The sequence below is a fragment of the Heterocephalus glaber genome, unplaced genomic scaffold (assembly GCF_053883595.1).
Source record: "Heterocephalus glaber isolate CG9 unplaced genomic scaffold, H.glaber_assembly_v1.0 deba00001733, whole genome shotgun sequence".
Classification (NCBI taxonomy): Eukaryota; Metazoa; Chordata; class Mammalia; order Rodentia; family Bathyergidae; genus Heterocephalus; species Heterocephalus glaber.
Genome location: NW_028258444.1, coordinates 20264512 through 20288176, shown reverse-complemented (window position 1 = coordinate 20288176; position 23665 = coordinate 20264512). Strand labels below are relative to the sequence as shown.

Sequence of the window (23665 nt, the reverse complement as noted above, 5' to 3'; positions counted from 1 at the left end):
TCAAAGCCTTCATTAAAGAAAACAGAAGAACAGTAACACCTAGCTGAGTTCTAGATGGGTTATAAACAAAGATAAAAGGAAAAGCAATCTAGAAACAAGCTAAGTAAAGAATCCTTGGAGTGAGGTGTAATGCAACTTCATCACTTTATTCAAATCTTCAAAATAGTCTTTATTCTACATTTTTAGTATAAAAAATCCACAAGTTAAGTGCACCACAGTGTAGAGAGAGACATACAACGCTTAACTTCCATAACAGTCAATGGTACAGTCAAACATCACATGTACAGAACATAAAATTTAGATGAACTGAAATTATAAGATAAAATCCAATTTCAGAAAACAAAAATCAAAATATTAAGGATCCCTGAAATATTAACCCGAATGAGATTCCACTGGACTCAAGTCATTTTATAGGGAAGCATTCACCAGGTGACCCTATCACCCAGTTTAGGAATTCTTGGGAGCCATGAGTGGCTACATCAGACACTCTGTCCAAAAAAAAAAAAAAATGGTAACCTGTTTCTGATCTGAAAACTGCCCTTAATTTGGTTCTGAAGTCAAGCTTTTGAAATGCATCCTCTTCCTTGCCCCTCATAATTTGAACAAACTTTTTTATGGGACATTTTGCACTGACATTGTTATAACGAAGCTCAGTTTTTCTGGCACCAAAGCAAATTTGGGTTAGGTTTGTGTACGCAGAGACAACCTCTGAGGTGGATCCAAAAGGCACCCTCTACTTTTGCCTGAGGAGATAAAAGCAGGCATAACAGGGCCTGTGCTTGGGGCACATGGAAATTTCAGAGGATCCTTATGAAAGACAAGTAAGTTAAAAGATGTCAGGTGGGGAGAAGTGCAAGGAGAGAAGGAAATGAGTCTGACTGGCTTTCTGTCCTGCACCACTGATTCAATGGAGATTGGCAGGAGGGAATGGAAGACAAGTTGGAGACAGCATATGAGGCAAAGGATGAAAAGAAAAAGGCAGACAGATAATGCATTTCATTTAACAAGTAATATAAATCAGAGATTGCAAGATTAAAGACGAATCAATAATTTGGCAACTTCAATTCTTAGGAAGATCAAAGTTCCCTCCAAACCTAATTTGATGTTTTATTACTAAAAGCAAAGACCAGTATGGTACAGTATTACTCCGGAGGAATTAAAGGAAGATCCTTAGGGCTGTTCACCCATATTCATTTTATGAATGGATACCTCCCCTACCTCAAAATGCTTTAGGGAGGTACTGCTACCATTATATGGTTCCTTATTAAATTTGAAAAGTGCCTGAAGTTTGGGCACCAGAAAGACACCCCAACAACATGTGTCTAAACTGCAATTTCAGGTTAATATGACTAAAGCAGTTACATTGTGAGAAGTGCTGAAGGTATGTGATGTCTTTCCCGGCACAGAGGCGGCATTGGTTCCTCACCAGATGGTGTAACCACCATCTGAGCCACCCATGAAGAAGTTCCCCTTCCGCTGAGTTACGAGGACATTGGCTCCCTGCATGACTGCAAGCTGAGCAGCATTGGGAGGGCATCCAGGAGGCGGAGGCTAGAAGAAAAGGACAAGGTGGAATGGGCACAAGGCAGCTGATACAAGGGAAGGGAACAGAGGTGAAGCAGATGCTTTTAGGAAGATGGCATTGTGTAACCAACACATTTGAAGGAGCTGGTTTTGTGCCACGTCTGTTTTCCCTATGAACCCAAAACACAAACAAGAAAGGTAACCTATCACTCAGTCAAAAGCTGCTAGCTCCAAGATAAAGCCTATGCATGGATACAAACCCATTTTCAGAACAGAAAACAATTCCCACTCACACTCCCTAAATAGGGACTAGATGCCAGGTCCATGGCCAAATCCCAGAGGATCCCTAGGTAATCTGGTGTTTCATTTTGGGAGGGAAACTTTGCACATGTTAAACATACTCTGCCCCTGAGCTACATCCCAGCCCTCTGGATACTGTTTGCCCACTGAGTTACCTAAAGCTCACTAATGACACCACCCCCACTTCCATCTCTAGTGTGTGGTTCCTGAGTAGATGGCCTTAGCAAAGACCATGTGAACTCTTTTTTTTTTTTGGTACCGGGGATCGAACTTTGGTCCTCACGCTTGTGCAGCAGGCGGCTAAACCACTGAGCTAAATCCCCGGCCCGACCATGTGAACTCTTAACTCCCATGCATTGGAGAACTAAGTAGAGGGCAATGATAAGTAAAAAGCTAAGTACAATGGATTATGATTTTGGTTTTAATCATTTGGGATCCTAATACAATACCATGCTGATGAAATACTAAGTAAATGTTTACAGAATGAATAAGGAACATTACTAGACCAGTTCACTGTATCAAAATGAACTGGAAAAGCAATAAGCAGAACCCTGACAGGAAAACAAAGCAATCTGGTTAACTCAGATCCCAGATGTGCTAGGACTATACACGCACCACAGTTCTCCTGTACCCTCAGTCACTTTCTGCTTATCAGATGGCAGTTGTACCAAAATTGGCAACTATTTTCTAAGAGTGATGGGAGAATGAAAATAAAGTCATTTCAGAAAGTTAAAACACACAAGGGCTGGGCCAGAGATTTAGCTCAGTGTTTCCGCCGCCTGCCTCAAAAGCACAAGGTCCTGAGTTCGATCCCCAGTACCCAAAAGAAAACGCAAGGGCTGAGTTTCTTCTGAGGTCATACTTACAGGAATGTTGCCAGCAGTAGCCCCAGCTCCAAATCTGGCACCTGCATCATACCCTCCTTCCACCAGCACTGTTGAACCAGGCGGGTAGATGGGACCAACTGGATAATAAGCCATGGGGATTGTGGAACCTAAGGGCCCAACAGCCACAGACTGGGCCATGGGAAGATACAGAGAGGTGCCAGGAAATGCAGCTGACATGCTAGGGACTGTGGCAGCCCCTGGGTGCACAAAGCTTGGACGATAGAGCTGAAAAGGCAGAAGAGAAGGCAAAATGTTACTTTATGTTATTTTATTTCCTACTTGAAATCTCTTTAATGAGTCAACCTTTTTCTTGTTGCTGCTGGGGATTGAAAACTAGGACCTCACACATGCTACATAAGCAGTCAACCACTGAACTACATTCTTTAAAAAAAAAATTTTTTTACATTATTTTGAGATAAGAGTCTAAGTTTCTCAGGTCAGTCTCAACTTGTGAGCCTCCTGCCTCTGCCTCCTAAGTGGCTGAGATTACAGGTATGTACCACCAGGGCCAGGCTGAGTCAATTCTTAATTCTCCTTGTGCAGATGATGATGATGATGATGATGATTATTGGTACCGGGGATCAAACTCAGGACCTTGCACTTAAGAGGCAGGCACTGGAACCACTGAGCTAAATCCCCGGCCCTGCAGATTATATTTTTTGAGAGTTATACAAGTTGCCTTTCCACTGGCATGCAGTATTCTCCTAGATCATTTCCTGCTAGAGCTAACATCAGGCTCAAGGCACAGAAACTCATCTTAACCTCAGCCTGTGCCAAAAAATAATCAGATAATGTATTCTCAAGACCAACAAACTGCTTGATTACATGTTGTAGATTATTCCTCTGATCACTTTTCTGTTTGTGAAGTTAGAGTTAGCTAAGGACTTAAAATGTGGTCCACGAATATTCTCAACTAGTTCCCAAGTTTGGCAAAGAGACAGCACCTCTGAGTAGGCAGGCGGAGCATCAGTATAGGGTGGAGCCTGAGGAAGATGCAAGGTCTGAGGATAGACTGGATTCCCAGGAGGCTGCACAGGATAGGTTGGCTGCGTTGGATATTGACCTGGAAGACAAAAAATTCAGGTTGGCTACTATAGAGCCACCAAAATGGGCAGTTCATTTGGGCAGCTAACTTGGTGAGTGAGCAGATTTGCAATCAGCCCTGGAGGGCTGTTTTTTGGAGCTAATAAGCATTGTTCTTGTATCCTTATAATGGAAGGTGCTGGGTTCTGACTGGGTAGGAAAGGCACTGTTTCCACTGGTATATTGTAAGGGGAAGTCTAGCTGGGCCCAGATTCCCTCTGAAATGTAAGACAGGTCTGGGGACTTGTTTCTGTGGTTCTGAACTGCTGATGTATGCCGGGTGCTTCCGCTTCGGGTAGTCTCCACAGGCCAAGCTGTCACCAACCCTGACTGTGGCTAACGGTGATTCTGATTATTTACCTCGCGGTTTCTTATTCAAGGTCGACTTCCCAACAGAATGTGAGATTGGGGAGTAAACCATCAGCCCTGGGAAAGGATAAGAGTATCCTACACTGGGGCAATCACAAGAACGGGGAGAAGTTCGAGCTCCGCCCGGGAAGAGCGAGGAGCGTGAAGGGAAGGGAGAAAGAACCTTGCAGGCCCCAACCCGCCAACGGAGGCCGGCACGTCACTAGTTAAACTCCGCCGGGCCTGTTGTTCTGGAGCGCGGCGCCCCACCTCTGCCGACTCTCCATTGGCCCACCCAAATCCCTACTCTAGTCCCCCATTTGCTCCCGCAGATGCCCATCATGACAAGCTCCCCCACCCCCACCCCCAACCTTCCAGCTCCGAACTGCGCCACAGAGTTTAAGAGGGAAAGGGCCTGGAGGGAGTGAGCAGCCGTAGTTAAGAGATGCCGAGGACGTCAGGTGCACCCCCCACACCGGCTGACCGAGGGGCGCGGCGCAGCCGATGCCAAACGTGGTGCGGGGTCACCCTGGGCTCCGAACCCATTCGCCCAGGGCCAGCACCACTCCCCCGATGGCCTCAGCCGGCCCCTGTCCTTACCTTTGCTGTTCATGGTGTCTGCGGGTCCCGTTCGACTCGGCGTCGCGGACGGTTATTTTTTTCGTCCTCTTCCTGTTCGGAGTCACTTCCGTGTCACGTGACGATCCCCCATCTCGCGTCATCCGAAGCCTGTGTGTGGCTGCCACCGGAAACCCCGCCCCTTCGTCCGGCCTCCGGCGGCAAGGAGGGCCCGCGTGGTCCTGCCCACTTGTGTTGGCCCCGCCCACTTGCCCTTGTCCTCCAACCCCCACCGCTGTCCCTCAACTGGGGGAAAACCAAACAGTGCGTACAGATAGGGATTATCTCAAGACAGGTCTTTTTCTGTTGGACTCTTGGAGGCAGAATGATGAAATCATTCCCCCGAAACCTTTTCCCACCGACACTCATAAACTCAAGGTCAGCTCACCTTGACAATCTTTCCACGAGAGAAGTAAATTTTTGCAAAATTTCCAGACTACCGAAAATATGCTCTCCAAACCTTGGTACCTCGCCCTCTTCTCTTACCAAGTCCAATTTAAGCTTCGGCTCCTTAAAGATTTACTCTGCCACTCCGGTTCATATCTATCTTTTCCTGAAAGAGACTTATGTTCCAGTGACAGGCTGTCACGTAAAGGAAGGGATTGTGCTTTGCTGTGCCATTCACAACAGCTGGCACTAAAGCTGACGTAATTCTCGAGTGTGTGTGACCCTGCCCTTTCTTTCGCACCTGCGTGGGTGCCAGTGTGTGTACACATCTTTTATCTCTTCACTTCACCTCTTAATTATCCCTATAGTTAAAGATGGCTTCCTTAACAGCAGCAATTAGGTTTTTTCCTTTTCTTCATTCAATAATACTTGCTGAAGCCAGGTGGTGCACACCTGTAACCGCAGCTACTTGGAAGGCTGAGGCAGAAAAATCTTAAGTTTCAGCCTAGGTAACACAGCAAGACTCTGTCTCAAGATAAAAAATAATGAGACGTAGAGCTGAACTACAGAGACCGCGAGCAAGATGCCGGTGGCCGTGGGTCACTATGGACAGTGCAGCCAAGCTGCTTCGACCGCGTGAAGATGGGTTTTGTGATGGGTTGCGCCGTAGGCATGGCGGCTGGGGCGCTCTCGGTCACCTTTTCCTGTCTGAGGATCGGAACGCGGGGTCGGGAGCTGATGGGCGGCGTTGGGAAAACCATGACGCAGAGTGGCGGCACCTTTGGCACATTGATGGCCTTCGGAATGGGCATAAGATGCTAACCAAGGCAGTGGTTGCCTACTACATCTACACCTTGCCATCCATCCCAACCCCTGTACTATAATAAAAGTCTTTTCTTCTTAAATAAATAAATAAATAAATAAATAAATAAAAAGGGCTAGGGGTGTGGCTCAGTGGTAAAGCACTTGGTACAAACAACACTGGTACCCACAAATATGGAGATGAAGTTAAAGCAAAACTAACTAGGAGTGGTGGTGCACGCCTGTAACCCCAGCACTGAGGCAGGAGGATCCCTTAAAATTCGAGGGCACCCTGAGCTACATAGCAAGACCCTGGTCAACAAAACAAAACAAGCCCAACAGTTTGGACTTTACACTGTATATTGTACACTGTATATTGTAGGTGGGAAAGCATATTAAGAATGAAGCGCTCTGGCCAGAGTTGGTGATGCACACCTTAATCCCAGCACTGAGGAAGGCTGAGGCAGGAGGATTGCAAATTCCAGACCAGTCTGGGCAATTTAGGGAAATCCTGTCTCAAAAATAAAAAGGACTGGGGATGTAGTTCAGGGGGAGCATGACCCCAGGTTCATCCACAGTATGGGGGTGGGAGGAGCTTGGGAGAGAAAAGCCCTCAGTAAACTTTAGAATCTTGGTAAATATTTGCTGATTGATTTAGTAAACCACGGAAAAAGACCCACACTTGCTTCAGCTCTGTGTTCCCTTCTGTCTCCGGTGCTGTATCATAGTTTACAGAGCACCCTGAAATGCAGAGTCCCATCTGGTCTTCAGAGTAGCCCCGTGTGGCAGCAAGGCTTGTTCAGGCATTCCTGTTTTGCAAATTACAGAATTGATCAGAAGAGATCTACTTCAAGTCACACGGTTAACAAACAGGTTATAGAATCAAATTTTATGTTCTGGCACCCTATTCCCAGGTCAGTGTTTTTGTTTCGTTTTGTGTTTTTCTTATTAATGCATGCTGCCTCACATGACTAAAATGTCTGATTTCCAAGAATGTGTTGGAAAGTTTTTTAAAGTGATTTTTCTTCTTTCAACATATTCGTGTTTTGTTTTTCTTTTTCAGTAAGAGGATGGAGACTTGGCCTCCTGCTAAGGTGTGCTCCTGCCTCCTTTCTATTTTGAAACAAGGTCTCACTAAATTGTCCAAACTAATGTCAAACTCGGGCCCCTCCTACCTCACTGCCCTGTGTTGCTGGGGTTACAGGCAGGTACCACTGTGCCCAATTGCATTATTGGTTTGGTTCAAGATGACATTAGTAATGTAAACCCTATGATATTTACCTTTTTCTTCTATTTCTGACTCTAATATTCTTCAAAGCAGGTGTAGTGTTAAAAATTCACTCATTCAACACTTGTTTGTGGAACACTCAAAAATGCCAGGTACTGTTTTAAACAAACCAACTGAAACCCTTGCTGTGCTAAAGTTCATCTTCTAGCTCAGGGGCTTGCAACCTTTTGTGACCAAATCCACAGTAATACTTTTTCTTTCTCTCTCCCTTTCTTTCTTGTTTCTTTCTCTTTCTTTCTTTCCTTCCTCCTTCCTTCCTTCATTTCTTTCTTTCTTTCTTCTTTCTTTCTTTTTCTTTCTTTCTTTCTCTTTCTTTTTTCTTTCTTTCCCTTCCTTCCTTCCTTCCTTTCTTTTTCTTTCTTTCTTTCCTCTTTCTTTCTTTCTAGAAAGGGTCTCATTAAATTGACTGATCTGGGAGCCGGGGATTTAGCTCAGTGGTTTTGCCACCTGCTGCACAAGTGCAAGGACCCGAGTTCCATCCCCGGTTTAAAAAACATAAAAAATGAAACATGAATTGACTGATCTGACCTCGAACTCAAGATCTTCCTGCCACAGTCTCCCAAGTACCTGGGATTACAGGTGTGTACCACCACACTCTGCTCAACAATACACTTTATGTATTTAATTTTTTTTTTGGTACCGGGGTTGGAACTCAGGACCTTGCACTTGCAAGGCAGGTGCATTGCCACTGAGCTAAATCCCTGGCCCTAATAGTACACCCTAAATGAGAACTTAGCACACACACACACAGTTATACAGATATAACTAAAACAAAATTTTAGGACCTAACACCATCCTGTTGTTCTCTCCTATTTTTTTCTTGTTCTTCCCATCCCCCTTTTTCTTTTCTTTTTTTTTTTTTTTCCAATTCTGGTTGTGATTTCACATCCCATTAATGAGTCAGATTCACAGTTTGACAAATTCTTCTCTTAGTGGACTGTCATCCTCAGGACCTTGCACTTTTCTGAGCATGAAGTTTGCAATCAGTAATTGATGACTACATTAATAAATAACCAATCATAAATCAGATCAGGCAAATCTTCTCTGTAAAAGAAGCATGAGGTATTTTCACTTTTCCAAATCATATTCTAAAAGTAATCCCACTCCAAAGCCTGAAATGGGAGAGGTCACTTCATAAGGAAGGAGGGTGAAGAAATTTACCAATGGACAAGGAATGTAGAAAAGACAAGGAGTGAGGTAGTATAGAAAAAATAAAAGATAGGTAGAAAGGAGATGATAAAATTATAACTAAAAATTATACTTTTAAAAAGACTGCAACTTCTGGGTCCCAGCCAGTACCCACAGCGTTCCTTGGTTAAATTTAGGCTCCTTTCCTTCAGACCCATTGCACACAAAATTCCTCAGGAGTGCTGAAAGTCCATAAATTGGCTTGAGAAAGAGCAGGAACCTGATCCTAAGATACAGGTTGAGAGAATCCAAAGAATGTTTAAATTACCTGTTCAGAAAAAAACAAAAAACCACCATGTCTATTAAGTGGGCCAGCACACTTCTGGGGGGTGGACCACCTTCTCCAGAAGTTTCCACCCTTGAGAGAAGCATAAATGTTCCCTATTTGAAAAAATAGTGTCTAATTTCTCTGAGTGCCTGCACTTCTCTTGAGTGCATCCTAAAATCTCTGCCTTATAAACCCTCCCGGGCCTCTTACAGATGTGTCCTAAAAATTCTCTTTTCGATGCTGGGGATTTAACTCAATGGCACCTTGCCTGCCTCAGAAGCACAAGATCATGAGTTCAATCCCTGGTACCAAAAAATAAAAATAAAAATTCTCTTTCCGAGATGAGAGTAATTCTACAAACTTACTCTACAAGAGGGCAAGTTAAATTAGTCCAGCTTCAGGAACCTCTCAGATTCATCCCAGTGACAGAAAGAAAGAAACCATGCAGTCGGTGAGAGATCAGGGTTCTGTGGGGTTGAGGATCTGGAAAAAGGGTCTGAGCAGCAAATGTGATTATCTAAAGAAGGCCCTTTTCCTGGATCATTTAGCACCTCTCACATCTTCCAGGAGCACCTAGATCAAGTTCAAAATGTATAATTACAGTTGCAATTTTGACAAGGCCTTTTCTTCAGACCTTCACTTTTTTCCCAAGGTGCCCAAAGGCTTTAATTGGAGTTCAGTTATTAGGGTGTTTAATCCTTTTTGTTGCCAGTGGTCGGCTACTACGTAAGAGTCTGTCCCACCCCTACTTAAGAAAGGAAGTTTCCCTTTTGTCTTCTTCTGGGATTGCAGTTAGGGACCTTGGACTTGTGCTGATTGTAGTAGTCCATGTCTACAAGCCGTTCAGCAGGCAGACCCTAAACCAAGACTGCTTCTGCTGGGTCTGGTGGTACACTCTACTGCCAGCCCCTGGGGTACTGAGGTGGGAGTGTAACCGAGAAGGGAAAGTGGATCTTTAAAGGATGATAGCCAGGCAGCCTGTGATCCCAGCACTCAGAAGGCTGAAGCAGGAGCATCAGTTCAAGTTCAAGGCCAGCCTGGGCTACCTAGCGAGTTCAAGGTCAGCCTGGACTACAAAGACCCTGTCTAAAAAAAAGGCCAGGCAAACACTACACCAGTTTTGGATGTCAGATCCTCTAGAGTTGGGGGAGTGTGACCAGAGTAGCCAATGTCAGTAGTGTCCGTGGTTTCTCAGCTCTGAGAAGAGGGCCTGACCACCACCACGCAGCGGCTGAAGCTGTGGACGCGGATCTCCCTGTGCGGCTGCCTGGCACACTGCGGTCCTGATAGTGTCCCATCAGGGGCCTTTCCTTTCAACTCCTTCTCTCTCGTCGCACCTCTTATGTGGGAAGCCTCATCCTAGCTGTGTGCCTGAGAAGACAGATCAACCCTCGGAAAAAGTTAGCATGATCTTCCGCTAAATTATTCCCATTCTTGAGTGAGGACGAAAAGATGAGGAAAATGGTCACTTTTTGATGTTTCCTAGATAAAATTTCCTGAGCTAGCAGCTTGTTGGACACATAGGTCTTTGAGACTTGTGCTTCCAACCTGGATTGGGTGGAGAGCCCAGACACATTCCCCTCCCTCTGTGTCAGACCAGCTTTGTAATGAACATTTGTTAACATGACCTCTCCTCTCATTAAGTGTAAACTTTTACCTCCCAAATTAAAAAGCTTTGTGCTGCTCAAAAAAAAGAAAAGAAAAAGAAAAACCTTGGGCGTGGTAGCATACACCTATACTTCTAGCACTCTGGGAGGCTGAGGCAGGAGGATCACAAGTTCCATGTCTACCTGGGCAATTTAGTGACTTAGTGAGACCCTGTTTCAAAATTTAAAAAAATAAATAAATAAAATAAGAAGGCCTAAGGATGTAGCTCAGTGTGAAGGTCTTGGGTTCAATCCCTAGTACTGAAAATAAAAAATTGAGTTCTCCAAATTTCCTCATGCCCAGGGTATAACCACCACCCCCTCCTGTCCTCTGCTCAGATGAATGGGTAGAATATGTAGGTGCTGCCCCTCAGAGGTTGGGGTTCCCTTTCATTTCCACAAAGAGGGAAGGAGCTGGTTGGGAAGAAGCCTCGAATAGGCTGGAAGTGGAACAGTGCAGAAGTTTTAATGTCTATTGTTTCATTTTATTCCTCTCCCCTCTCTTCCTTACTATAAAAGACCCCTGCACACCTGAACACGGGGCAATGGAGATCTGAGGCAGTAAGAGGCTCCTCTGTCTCCCAGGAGCTCGCTTAGAATAAAACCTTTTTCCTTTTTACCACTTCTCCAGTGTTCTTGGGGAAACAGCCAGAGGATGAGTGGAGTCAGGAGTTCAAGGTCAGCCTGGGCAACACAGTGAGACCCCGTCTAAGAGGGGAAAAAAACCCATTAATTCTGGTCTTAACTCTGACCTTGATCCTCATCCATTTAGATCCCTCTTATTCCCTACAACTCTGCACCAAGCACATCAGTTTAATGTCTGGAGCATTCTCAGGAAAGTGCAGGTGGGGAAACTCAGCTCAGGCAGGTTAAACAGTTGTGCTAAGAACACAGTGGAGCCAGCACTGAAGCTCAGAAGCCACTAACTATTTTGTTTTTATAGTGCTGGGGAGGATCCCAGCACCTCATGAGTTCTAGGTGAGGGTTCTACCACTGCATCGTCCCCAGCCTCACTGTTTTTAATCTGTTGCTTCCCAAGGGTCTCAAGCTTCATCATCTGCCAAAGAGGTCCCAGACTCGAGTCACCTCCAGCTCTAAATCTGAACTCTGTGGGGGAAGAAAACCATAAAGACAGAGGGAGGAGAAGTAGACAGAGCCGAAATCAGCTTGTAAATTCTGGCCGGACTACTGTTAGAGATTCAAACACTCTTACTGGGTGGTCCTTCCCCAACCTCACCTGGTGTAGTGATGAAAAGACTTGGCCTTGGCATCCAGGGATCTGACCAGGCCTTCTCATGCTGTCACCAGGCTGGGTCTAAGGGTCCCCAGGCTGAATGAACTACAGAACCTGTGTAAGACCACTGTCCTTACCAAAGGCTCCGAGGAGCTGACTATAGTGAAGCACACCCAGGGATCCCAGTGGTGCCTCCAGAATGTAAGACCGAGGGCCTTACCAGATGCTCCAAGGAGCTGACTGCGGCGAAGAACACCCAGGAAGGAACACACCGGACAAGTTGGAAAGTGAAACAGACCTTAGTCTGGCCAGACGGCACTCCCAAAGCAAAGTAGTTTAGAGAGGCGTCAGTCCAGAGTCTGAGGCTCTTTTTATAGGAGCTTGCAGGGAAGTTAACAGGTGAAATTTACAGAAGAAGGAACAAAGGTGAGTGGTCTTACATTTGTATGTTAATTAGCCTGACATGCACTGATAGTCAGCAGATGCTTTGTAGATTGTTCTATAGATAGTGGTGTCGGAACAAAGAGTTGGATAATTATGACCGGTAGGGATCTTATCTAGTGTCCTGGAACTAAGAAGCATCTTTATCTATTTACTCACATTCAATCACAGTTGGGGCTAGGGGAGTTTTATGATTACAGAGTTATGCAGTCCTACACCTGTCCTGCCCTTGTGGAATGAATTTGCAGGTTTCTGTGACTCCTGTCACAGAGAAAGAATTCTCAGGTTGCGTCAGTAAGAGTCAAGAAGGGTTTATTAGATATTCTAGGATGCACTCAAGAGCGAAGTGCGGGTGCTCAGAAAAATGAGAGGCGGCGCATGGTGAGCCAGAGTTAGGGATACGTAAGGGGGCGTCTTCAAGATGAGTGATCCAGTGGGGGATTTAGCTCAGTGGTTCTGCTGCCTGCCTCAAAAGCGCAAGTTCCCAAATTCGACCCCCTGTACCCGCCTGAGCTGCATAGTGAGTTCAAGGCCAGCCTGAAATACACAGCAAGACCCTGTCTCAAACAAACAGAAAGATAGATGATGTAGGGTGCATTCCTACTGTCTGCCAGGCTACCTATCTGATGGGTTATGTCAGAACGCAAGCCTTCTATGAGTGTTTGAAGTTGAGATCTAGATCCGCTGCCTACCAATATTCCTGCTTCTTTGGAGTAGAAGAAGCACAGTTTACAGGTGAAAAGGATAGGTCCTGAGACTGGATTTAGAGGGTTATTGTGTCTTTTTAGAAAAAAAAAATTGGGGGGCCGGGGATTTAGCTCAGTGGTTCCAATGCTTGCCTTGCAAATGCAAGGTCCCGAGTTCAATCCCCTCAATCCCCGGTACCAAAAGAAAAAAGAATTTTTTTGAGTGAGTTTACTCAAGGGGAAAGGCTTGAGTAACTTTTGTGTCTTAAAGCTGCAGGTTCATGCAACTTTAAAATCTCAACTTGCTTGTCTCCTTTCCACCTATTTTTTACTTCTTCTACCTCAATGCATGGGCCCCTCTGGTGGGTCAGAGGCTCTTCTGGGAGTGTTTGATGCTTTGCTTATCACCCCAGGACCTGGGCATGAGGAAAGCCAGGACAGAGCAGAGTGAGTTACTGACATACAGAAGAGTTGCAGGTCACTGCTTTCTCTAGCAGGTAGAATTAAGGAGGACCTGGCTACTTTGTCTCTCATGGGTCCCCTGATGACATGAAGATGTTCATTCAGTCGTGTGTAAGATACTCTTTCTTGTGTTAATTTGTCAAGAATGTATTGCGCACATACTGTCAGGCATGAAGAGGCAGGTATAGTCCTTGCCTTCCTGTAACTTGCAGTCTCCCTCCTGAGAGGGACCAGGAAGTAAAGATAATGTGTGAAGACCACTGCTCTGCGGACAGGACCCCTCTTTTCCACTGTGCTCTGGGGCAGTTTCCTGGTCGAAGCGATGTCTGAGGTGAAGTTTGAAGGCTGAGTGGGGGTTAAGTGAAAGGGTTCCTGGGAGGGGACAGCTTATGCATGGGCCTGGAGATGAGAGAGGGCTTGCAGAAAGGGGCAGGTCCCATTGTCACAGGCTGGGCCTGCGGAGGTTCCCAGAGCTGAGATGAGGAACTCACCCTAAACACAGAATGTTTCCTGTCACAGAAAAAGAATTTTCAGGACACATCTGTAAGAAGCAGAAGAGGGGTTTATTAGGCAGAAATTTTAGTTCAAGAGCGGAGTATGGGTGCTTAGAGAAATGAGATTCGTGAGCTGAGCTGAATATATTTATTGGGCCTTGGGGGTGTCTACAAAAATGGATAATCTAGGGTTGGTGGCACACGCCTGTAATGACAGCCCTCAGGAGGTTGAGGCAGGAGGAAGGCTAGTCTACAGAGTGAGTTCAAGGCCAGCCTGAGCAACATGGTGAGACCCTGCCTCAGAAAGAAAGAAAAAAAAAAGAAAAGAAAGAAAGGTATAACCAACATTAGTAAAAATAGCAAATGACATTTATAGTTCACAGAAAAGGAAAAACAAATTGCCCCCAGCACATAAAATGATATTCAGCCTCAGTCATAATAACTGGGACATTAAAGTCACGCAGATAACATTATCAGATTGGCAAAAATCCAAATTTTTGCTAACTTTGCTCTATTTGTCAGGCTGTGGATAAACAGACATTTTAGTTTATTGACGGTGGGGGTATAAATTGGTACAACTTCTATAGAATATATTTGGCAACTCCTATAAAATAAATTTGGCACAATCTATCAAAAATCACAAACATACCATTCCTACTTCTGGGAATGATTCCTACAAATTTACTTGCACTCAAGAGAAACATTGCATGTAAAAAGGCCCTCATTGTAGTCTTATTCATAACAGCAAAAGATTAAAAGCTAGTAAAATAAAGCTTAGCATATAAAATGAAATACTATGTGACTGTAACAAAGAATCCAATATTTTTATTTATTTACTTATTTACTTATTTATTTATTTATGTGTTGAGACAGGATCTTGCTATATAGTTGAGACTCGGCTTGAACTGCCTCAGTCTTCTTAGTGCTAAGGGTCATAGGCATGCACCACCACACCCAGCCCAAGACATTTTTTAAATGAAAAAGTGAAAGATTCAGAACAGTGCGTTTGGTATGATGCTTTTTATGTCAAAAAGCAGGAAAATAAAGAGCATTCATTAGTATTTGTGTAAAGAAATTCTGGAAGTCTAGACAAAATGCCTATAAAAGGAAGTTCTGGGCCAGGGATTTAGCTCAGTGGTTTCACCGCCTGCTGCTCAAGCACAAGGACCCGAGTTTGATCCCCGGTACCAAAAAAAAAGTAGGTTCAGATTTGGGTGTGGTGGTAGAAATGTGGGAGTGAGACTTTTCACTATAATTTTTTTTTGATTAAAAAAGCTGGGGAGGGGCCGGGGATTTAGCTCAGTGGTTTCGCAGCTTGGTGCGCAAGCCCAGGGACCCGAGTTCCATCCCCGGTACCAGAAACAAAACAAAACAAAAAAGCTGGGCATGTGCCACATGCCTGTGATCTCAACACTTGAAAGGCTGAGGCAGGAGGATCTTCATGAGTTCCAGGTCACCCTGGGCTACATAGTGAGTTCAAGGCCAGCCTGAACTACATAGTGAGGCCCTGTCTCAAAAAACCAAAAATAAAAAAAGAATAATATGAAAAAGACTACAGCAAATGTTGGAGAGGATGTGGAGTAACTGGAATTCTCATACACATCTGATTAAAATGTAAAAGGGTATAACTGTTGTGGAAAACAGTCTGGCGGGATCCTTAGAAGTTTTTTTTTTTGTAACGGGAATCAAACTCAGGGGCTCTCATTTGCCAGACGGTTCTTAAAAGTTAAACACACACATACCACATGATCTAGTATTCCACTACTCGGTATTTATCTCAGTGAAATGAAAGTATTTGGACACACAAAGACTTTTTTGTGGTTATTTATAACATCTTTATTTATATTTATTAAAACTAGAAACAGGGCCAAGGATTTAGCTCAGTGGTTCTGCCACCTGCCTCACAAGCACAAGATCGGGAGTTCAATCCCTGGCACCAAAAAATAAAAATAAAATAAAAATAAAACTAGAAACAAAGAAAATTTCCATCAATAGAAAAATAAACAGGGCCGGGGATTTAGCTCAGTGGTTCCGCTGCTTGCCTCGCAAGCACAAAGACCCAAGTTCGATCCCCAGTACCAAAAAAAAAAAGAAAAGAGAAAGAAACAAATTTATTGCCATAAAATAAAAGCCAGTAAACTATAGATCCACAAAACAAAATGGATAATCTCAATTGTGCTGAGTAAAAAGTAAACCTGATTAAAAGAAAAGAAGGTCTGGGATGTAGCTCAGTGGCACCATGCCTGCCTGGCAAGAACAAGGTCCTGAGTCTGATCCCCAGTACTGGGGGAGGGGAGGGGGAGGGGGAGGAGGGGTGGGGGAGGAATACAGCCACACGTGGGGATGCTGTGTGCCCATAGTCCCAGCTGTTTGGAAGACTGAGACAGGAAGATCGCTTGGGCCGAGGAAATAGAGACCAGCCTGGGCAATGTCATGGGACCCTATCTCAAAAGAGAAAAGAATACATAATACATACTATATGTGGGATTCCACGGACACAAAATCCTAGAAAATGCAAACTATAGTGATAAAAGGCAGACCAGTGGTTCTTTTTGAAGGGTAGGAGAATAGGATGGGAAGCAGGGAGCTTACGAATGGATCCTAGAAAACTTGCGAGGACGATGAATGTGTTCATCATCTTGATTGCAGTATGGCTTTATGGATGTATACATATGTCAAAATATCAGGTTGTACATTTTATTATATTTATTTTTACAATGCTGGGGGTCAAAACAAGAGCCTCATACATGCTAGGCAAGTACTCTACCACTGAGCTACATATCTAGCCCAACCTGTACATTTTAAACGTGTATAGATTATTGTATGTGAGTTATAGCTCAATAAAGCTGTCTATAAGAATAACTTTAGTGCTGGGCATGGTGGTGCACGCCTGTGATCCCAGCACTTGGGAAGCTGAGGCAGAGGAATCACCATGGGTTCAAGGCCAGCCTGAACTACAGAGTGAGATCCTGTCTCTTTTCTGTTTGTTTTTTGAGACAGGGTGTCCATATGTAGTCCAGGCCGGCTTTGAACTCATTGTGTAACCCAGGCTGGCCTTGAACTCATGGTGATCCTCCTGCTTCAGCCTCCAGAATGCTGGGATTACAAGCATGTGTCACCATGCCCAGTGAGACCCTGTCTCACCCACCCCCCAAAAAAAACTTTAAAGGAAAGGAAAAAAGCCAAAGATGATGGCTAATGAGCTCTTTTAATGTGCCTTGGGCAAAATAGGTGCTGAGTGGAAAATTACAACAGAACTGAGTAAATACATAGAGATGAGTAAACTATGCTGACTCAGAAAATGATGGTGACTCCTTTGTTTTAGACAGGGTTTGTCCCCAAAAGGTTTGTATGCTGGAGGCTTGGTCCCCAGTGTGTCACTATTGAGGTGGTGGGGCCCAGCAGTAGGTGATTAGGGTGGGGCAACACTCTTGGGAGGGATTAGCATTGGTCTCTCGCAAGGTTAGGTGTTATGTGACTGGATCAGCTCTTGGGGAGTGAGTTGTTATAAAGAGGCTGAGCTGGGTGTGATGATGCATGCCTGTAATCCCAGCACTCAGGAGGCTGAGGCAGGAGGATCACCTGGAGTTCCAGGGCAGCCTGGGCTACTTAGTGAGTTCAGGGCCAGCCTGAAATACAAAGGGAGACCCTGCCTCAAAATAAAATAAAATAAGATAAAATAATAATAAAATAAAGTGAGGCCACCCATGTGTTTGTTCCCTTCTGGATGCAGCCAGTTTCCCTTCTGCTTCTCCATGTTGTGACACAGCTAGTGGGCCCTTACAAGGACACTGGTACCTTGCTGGACCCTCCAGCCACCAGGATAATGAGGCAAATAAACTTTGCTACTTCACTAGTTACCCAGTCTTAGGTATTTTGTTATAGCCATCCCAAACAGACAAAGACAGTGACTTCGTGCTGGGCCTCCTAGTTTCAGTTAACTAGATTGATTAGAGGTTTGTTTGTTTTTCTTTATATACCTTTATTGAACACCTACCATGTGTTGGACTCTTCACTTATGGAACTAGAAGAACACAGCAAGCTCCTATTTCCCAGAGAAGGAAGTGAAGCTTTATGGAAGAATCCAGTCAGACTCTTGGAAGCAACCTTGTCAAAGCTTTGGCTGGTCTTTGGGTAAGTCAGGGAAGAGCTATGACAAGATATATGGCTCAAAAATGGACTTTCCTTTCTTGTTCCCGGCAAACCACTTTAGGAAAGGCACCAATGCTGGCTCTGCATAATGAACTTGAAACACTAACTCCACCATGGCTGGCGCAGCCTGGGAAGTCCTGGGGCAGCAGTGTCTCTTCTCTTCTGATTTTGGCCAGTTTTTCTCCCTGTGAAATCCTAACCCTACTGTAGTAGAATCATTTAAGGCTTATTAAAAAAGCAAGTTAAATGACATGATATTAATGTATACCAAAATTTGCTGGTTTGGGGTTGAGAGAGAGGGAGAGGGAGATAAAAGGGAGAGAGATTTCCAAAGACCACTTGAGGCACTCAGAGGAACAGAGCCTCCTCTGTGCCTGCCTCTTAATCTGGCCAGGACACTGAGACTGGCAGGGGTCTGGACTTGCAGTACCACTCCTTCCAAGGTGTTGGTCCCAAAAGGAAACTAAACTGTCAGATTTGGGAAAATGTCCTTTTGGGGAATGTTCTTCTAGGCTCTTCAGAAAGGAACAGAAGTTCAAAGGATTTCCTGGGCCAGGTAGGAGGGAGCACAAGGACAGGGAGAAGCTTATGATCTGAGATCCAGCCAGAGAGGGACAGACACTCCCCAACAAAGGCTGAATTTCTGGGCTGTTGCTTAGAATGTTGAGAAAGTTAAAACCAAAGTTTAAGAACTTTCCATTAGGTTCAAGGAAAGACCAGCCTAGACTATATAGTGAGTTCAAGGCCAGCCTGAACTACTAAGCAAGACTTTGTCTCCAAAAAAGTAAATAAAAAAATTTGGGGGCCAGGGATTTAGCTCAGTGGCCCTGCACCTGCCTTGCAAGCCCAAGGTCTTAAATTCAATCCCCGGTAATGGAAAAAATAAATAAATAAGAAAAACAGTTTTTCATTATTATAGTTCTCTTTAGTTTTCCCCTATCCCTTCAGTTAGGAATATCCTTGTAGAGTTTGGGTTGTGGCTCAGAGGTAGAGAGTATTTTCCAAACATGCTCAAAGCCCTGGGTCCAACCCCCAGAACTGAAATAAATAAATGAATGAATACACGGGCCAACATTGCATAGTCACAGTGGAGAGAATTCACACCCATGCCACACTGTGATCATAGCTGTATTTCATCCGGAGGAACCACACCAGCAGTTCCAGGCTGAGTCTAGCTACCGAGTGAGTGGCCCCAAGATGGAATGGAGCAGAGGGTCAAGCAGAAGACTTGGGGGCGGGAACGGGACATAACTTGCCTCCTGCTCAAGTTCCTCAAGTACTAAAGAGAAGAGACCCTTAAGGTGGAGGAAAATGCTGACCCCAGATTTCATATACATTATCTTTTTTTTCCTTTTTTTGGTACCGGAGATCGAACTCAGAACCTTGCTCTTTTCTTTCTTGGTTTTTGTTTTTGGTACCGGGGATCGAACTTGGAACCTTGTGCTTTCGAGGCAGGCTGCAGAACCACTGAGCTAAATCCCCTACATTATCTTTTTTATTTTTATTTTTTCAGGCCTGGGGATTGAGCCTAAGGAGCAGTGAGACACATCTTTTTGAGGCATCCAGGCTGCCTTCCCACTTGCAGTCTTCCTGCTAAGTCCCACAAGTAGCTGGGATTATATCTGTGTGCTACTGCATCCAGGCATGTGAGCTCATTTAACACTTACAAAACCTCCAAGAGAAGATGTTATTCCCATTTTATAAATAGAAAAGCTGTAGTTTAAAGAATGTAACTCTCAGCCAGGTGTTGTGGCACATACCTGTAATCCCAGCACTCAGGAAACTGAGGCAGAAGGATTGTGAGTTCAAGATCAACCTGGATTACTTAGGGAGACTCTGTCTCAAAAAACAAAGAAACAAACAAAAAGAACCTAAGTAAGTGTTCATTGCAAGATTGGAACCCAGGTCTGTAGGCTGACTTGGTTGTAATGTCTTCTATTTTTGGCTGTAAAAATGGACACTAGCAGTCGTGACAGTTCACTGCCTGCCCATACACTGGGACATTCGTTATTCACTATTCTGTAGAACTTTGTACTACTTAATGCTTTCAAGCCCACATTGCTTTTTGCTTTTTCTGGTACTGGGGATCGAACTTGGGACCTTGTGCTTTCGAGGCAGGCACTGGAACCACTGAGCTAAATCCCAGGCCCCATATTGCTTTTGTATTCCACAGAAACGATAAAGATATAAAAAACAAAAATTAAAGTCAGTGGTTCATGGAAAACAGTGAAACACCTGTATTTAGGAAATAGTGGCTTTGACCATCCAGAGGACATAGGAAGACAGAGTATAAAGAGCGTAGGATGCCAGGCATGGTGGCACACACCTGCAGTCCCAGCTACTCATAAAGCTCAGGCTGGAGGACCACTTGTGTCGGGGAGTTTGAGAACGATCTGGACAACACGGTAAGACCCCAACCTCAAAAAGAAAATGAATTGGATGGAAATTTAGGTCCCATTCCTAATTCTGCTCCTCATGAACCATTTTGACCTTGGACAAGTCACTTGTGAATTTCGGTTTTCTCATTTTTTGTTTTCTCTGAGCCTTTTTTCATTCTGAAAAATATTTCTACTTGGTAGACTTGTGAGAGTCAAATAAGATGATAATAACTACTTCTTTAGCTGTAGAATGCAACCAGGACCTTAATTAAGATAAGCAGGGCCAGGGATTTAGCTCAGCGGTTTTGCAGCCTGCTGGGCAAGCGCAAGGACCCGAGTTCGATCCCTGGTACCAAAAAAAAAAAAAGATAAGCAATAGCCACCAGACCTGCTGAAGCTCCCCTTTCTTTGCAAGAAAGAGGACCCTTTGGCTACTGCCTGGGCACAGTGCCTGTGGAAGCAGAAGTCAGGGCCTTTATTGGTGGGAGTTTTTTTTGGGGGGGGGTACCGGGGATCAAACTTGGGTCGTAGCGCTTGCGAGGCAGGTGGCAGAACCACTGAGCTAAATTATTGGTGTTAAATAGATGGGGATTGAGTCTGACAATTTATTTCCTACACTACACTGTCTTTCTCTCTATCTACATATCTGCACGTCAGGAATAGTCTTTCCCCGATATCATTTTTTTCCTTTGATGGAAACTTCCAGACTTACTCAGGGGGAGAAAGGATGGAGGAGGACAATGGCCTACATTTCTTCAGCATTTCAATCAACAACCTCATTTTCTTCTAACAGTTGAAGTGAACTTCTGATGAATAATGGATGGTTACCTGATGAATATGCATGCAGCCTATTATGCCTGTGAGCTTCAGTAAATAATGTATGAGCTGAAATCTTCCTCACCTTGTAACAGTACAAAACTAAATTTTAAAAAACCAACTATATTTACCCTTTGAGCTGGTGAGGTGATCTGTCAGAGCCAGTGACAGCAGCCCAGAAATACAATTTTATATCATTGCTAAAATTAAATAGAATAAAACACCATATATGCATTTCAAGGCATGGAGTTCTGTTAAAAAAAAATCAAGCATGCATAGCCATACTCCTTGTTATATATAAATTGATTGAAACTCTAGCTTTTCACCCTATGACACCTTGCATCCTTAACAGCACCCTGAAACCTTCTCCTCCATGGTCCAGACTCCTCTCAGGACTTCAATATGGCCACTTAACACTGATAACTGCTTCCTTGACTTTTGAAAATTGGCCTAGAAACTCATGGGGCTGCACTGCTTCCTTTCCTCTGCTCACAGCTGAGAGGATTCTTTTCCTGCTGACCAACCCAATGCCCCACTGCATCAACCTTCAACTGACATCCACCTGTCCTAGCCCTATCCCTTAGCAACCACAGTGGGTGCCTTTAACCTGGTAGGTAGAGAGAGGAGGGACAAGATTGTCTACAGAGGTATGGAAGGTGTTTGGAAAATATGCATGGGTCCTGGTAAAACTTGGTTGCTCTTTGACAAGTTTTAGAAGACTTGGAATGGGGTCAGTTCTCAAGACAGGTAAGACTAGGGCATATCTGCTTAGATTCCACGAGCTTTCTAGGTACAATGTCAAAAGACTCCTACTGTCTGCAGAGGATGTGCCTCCCATGCTGGGTGCTTGGAGGGCAGCAGGTGAAAGAGGAAACATAAGACCCACTGGAGAAAATCCCAAGAAACAGATAACTGGCCTAAAAATTACCTGTAACCCCAGCTATTCAAGAGGCAGGAGGACTGCAAACTGCAGGCCAGCCTGAGCAACTTAGTGAGATCCAGATCCTGTCTTAAAAATAAAAGAAAAGGTGGTGAGGAAGTGCAGGAGATGTGGTTCAGCTCTCCATGGATTCAATCCCTAGTACTGAAGAACAAAAACAGAGAAGACAACGGAAGATGAAGACGAAGAAGCACAGGGGTGTGGATGTGGGGTGGCTTATTGAAGGAGGTAAATCTTGAGTTTGCAGAGCACTAAGGAACCCACATTAATTAGAAAGAATAGAGGATCAAATGGCCAAACCTACTCCACCTGTCTTCTGCACAACTTTCCCTTTCACTCACCAGTTCCAGCCAGCTGCGGACTGTTTATGCCTCCATTCGTAGGCTGAAACCGTAACCACCCATTGGATGGTATTTGGAGATGGGACTTTGGGAAGTGGGGTGCTGAGGGTGGAGCCTTCAAGGGTGGGATCAGTGCCCTTATAAGAGGGAGCCTGAGTGCTTCCTGTCCCCTCCCACCGTGTGAGCTTGGCTGTCCACAAAGTAGAAGGGGGCCCCGGACAAGACCCCTCAGCCAACACCTTGCTAGTAGGCTTCCTAGCCTCTGGAACTGGCAGAAGTAAATTTCTTTGTTATAAGCTACTTGTCTATGGTATTTTTAAACAGCAGACTAAGTGGAAAAAAGACACAGCCACACTGATCCACTTTGGAACCCCAAGCTCTTCTGCCCTCACTACTCTGCTTTAGCTCTCTTTTTTTTTTTTTGGTACAGGGGATCGAACTTGGGTCCTTGCACTTTCGGGGCAGGTGGCGGAACCACTGAGCTAAATCCCGGCCCAAGGCCTCAGTACTCTGTATATGCTGCCCCTTCCATGGGCTCCTCATCCCACCTTTCTGATCTGCTCAGACAGGTTTGCCAGCCCTCAGTGTTTTCTCTCAGACTCACTTGTTGTCTTCATCACGGTGTGTAGTGGTATGTTCATGAGTTTATTTTTTGTTTAACGTCTGTTTACCAAGTCGACTATGATTCCAAGAGAGCAGTCTGGTTTTCACTAGACATTTAGCACCCAACTCAGTGTCTAGCATATAGTAGATAACACATAATTTGTTGAATAAATGAAAACTCAGAAGGCGTGGGAAGGGTGTGGTGGCGCACGCCTGCGAAAGATCACCAGAATTCAGGGCCAGCTTGGACTACATAGTGAGTTTAAGGCCAACCTGAACTACACAGCAAGATCTTATCTCAAAAAATCATAAAAGTAATGTACATTTATTCCAAGAATAAAGAGAGAATAAAGAGAGCCAGTACTAAGTACTGGTGCCCACTACTGGTGAGGATGTAGAACAACTAGAACTCATGTTACTGGTAATGACATAAATTGGTTTAGACAGTTTGAAAAACTATTTAGCAGCCGGGCCAGGGATTTAGCTCAGTGGTTCTGCTCCCTGCCTCGCAAGCGCAAGGTCTCGAGTTCAATCCCCAGTACGAAAAAACCAAAAATTCCAAAAAACTATCTAGCAGTACGTGCAAACACTAAACATGTACCCTAAACCTAAAAATTCCCACTTCTCTGTATTTGCCCAAGAGATAAGTATGTGTATTCACACAAAAATTGCATGCATATATTGAAATGTTCCACTGTACCCAAAAATGTGTATAATTACTATGTGTGAATTAAAAATAAAATATTTTGGGAGAATGGGGGTGTGGTTCTCTAAGAACGC

General features: G+C 44.5%; 1 protein-coding gene and 1 pseudogene across 2 annotated transcripts; one reads left to right on the top strand and one right to left on the bottom strand.

The window, feature by feature from the left end:
* Positions 1-120: 120 nt before the first annotated feature.
* Dazap2 (DAZ associated protein 2) lies at positions 121-4918 on the bottom strand. The gene is made up of 4 exons (XM_004862941.4): positions 4743-4918; positions 3656-3774; positions 2691-2936; positions 121-1551 (listed from the first exon to the last, which is right to left on the bottom strand). The coding sequence occupies exons 1-4, from the start codon at positions 4753-4755 to the stop codon at positions 1423-1425; spliced, it is 507 nt and encodes a 168-aa protein (XP_004862998.1). The 5' UTR covers positions 4756-4918; the 3' UTR covers positions 121-1422.
* On the top strand, positions 3731-23632 carry LOC147821531 (reactive oxygen species modulator 1 pseudogene; annotated as a pseudogene). Its single transcript, XR_015446964.1, has 3 exons — positions 3731-3912; positions 5548-11998; positions 17684-23632. The product of XR_015446964.1 is annotated as a reactive oxygen species modulator 1 pseudogene (transcript).
* The last annotated feature ends 33 nt before the right edge of the window (positions 23633-23665 follow it).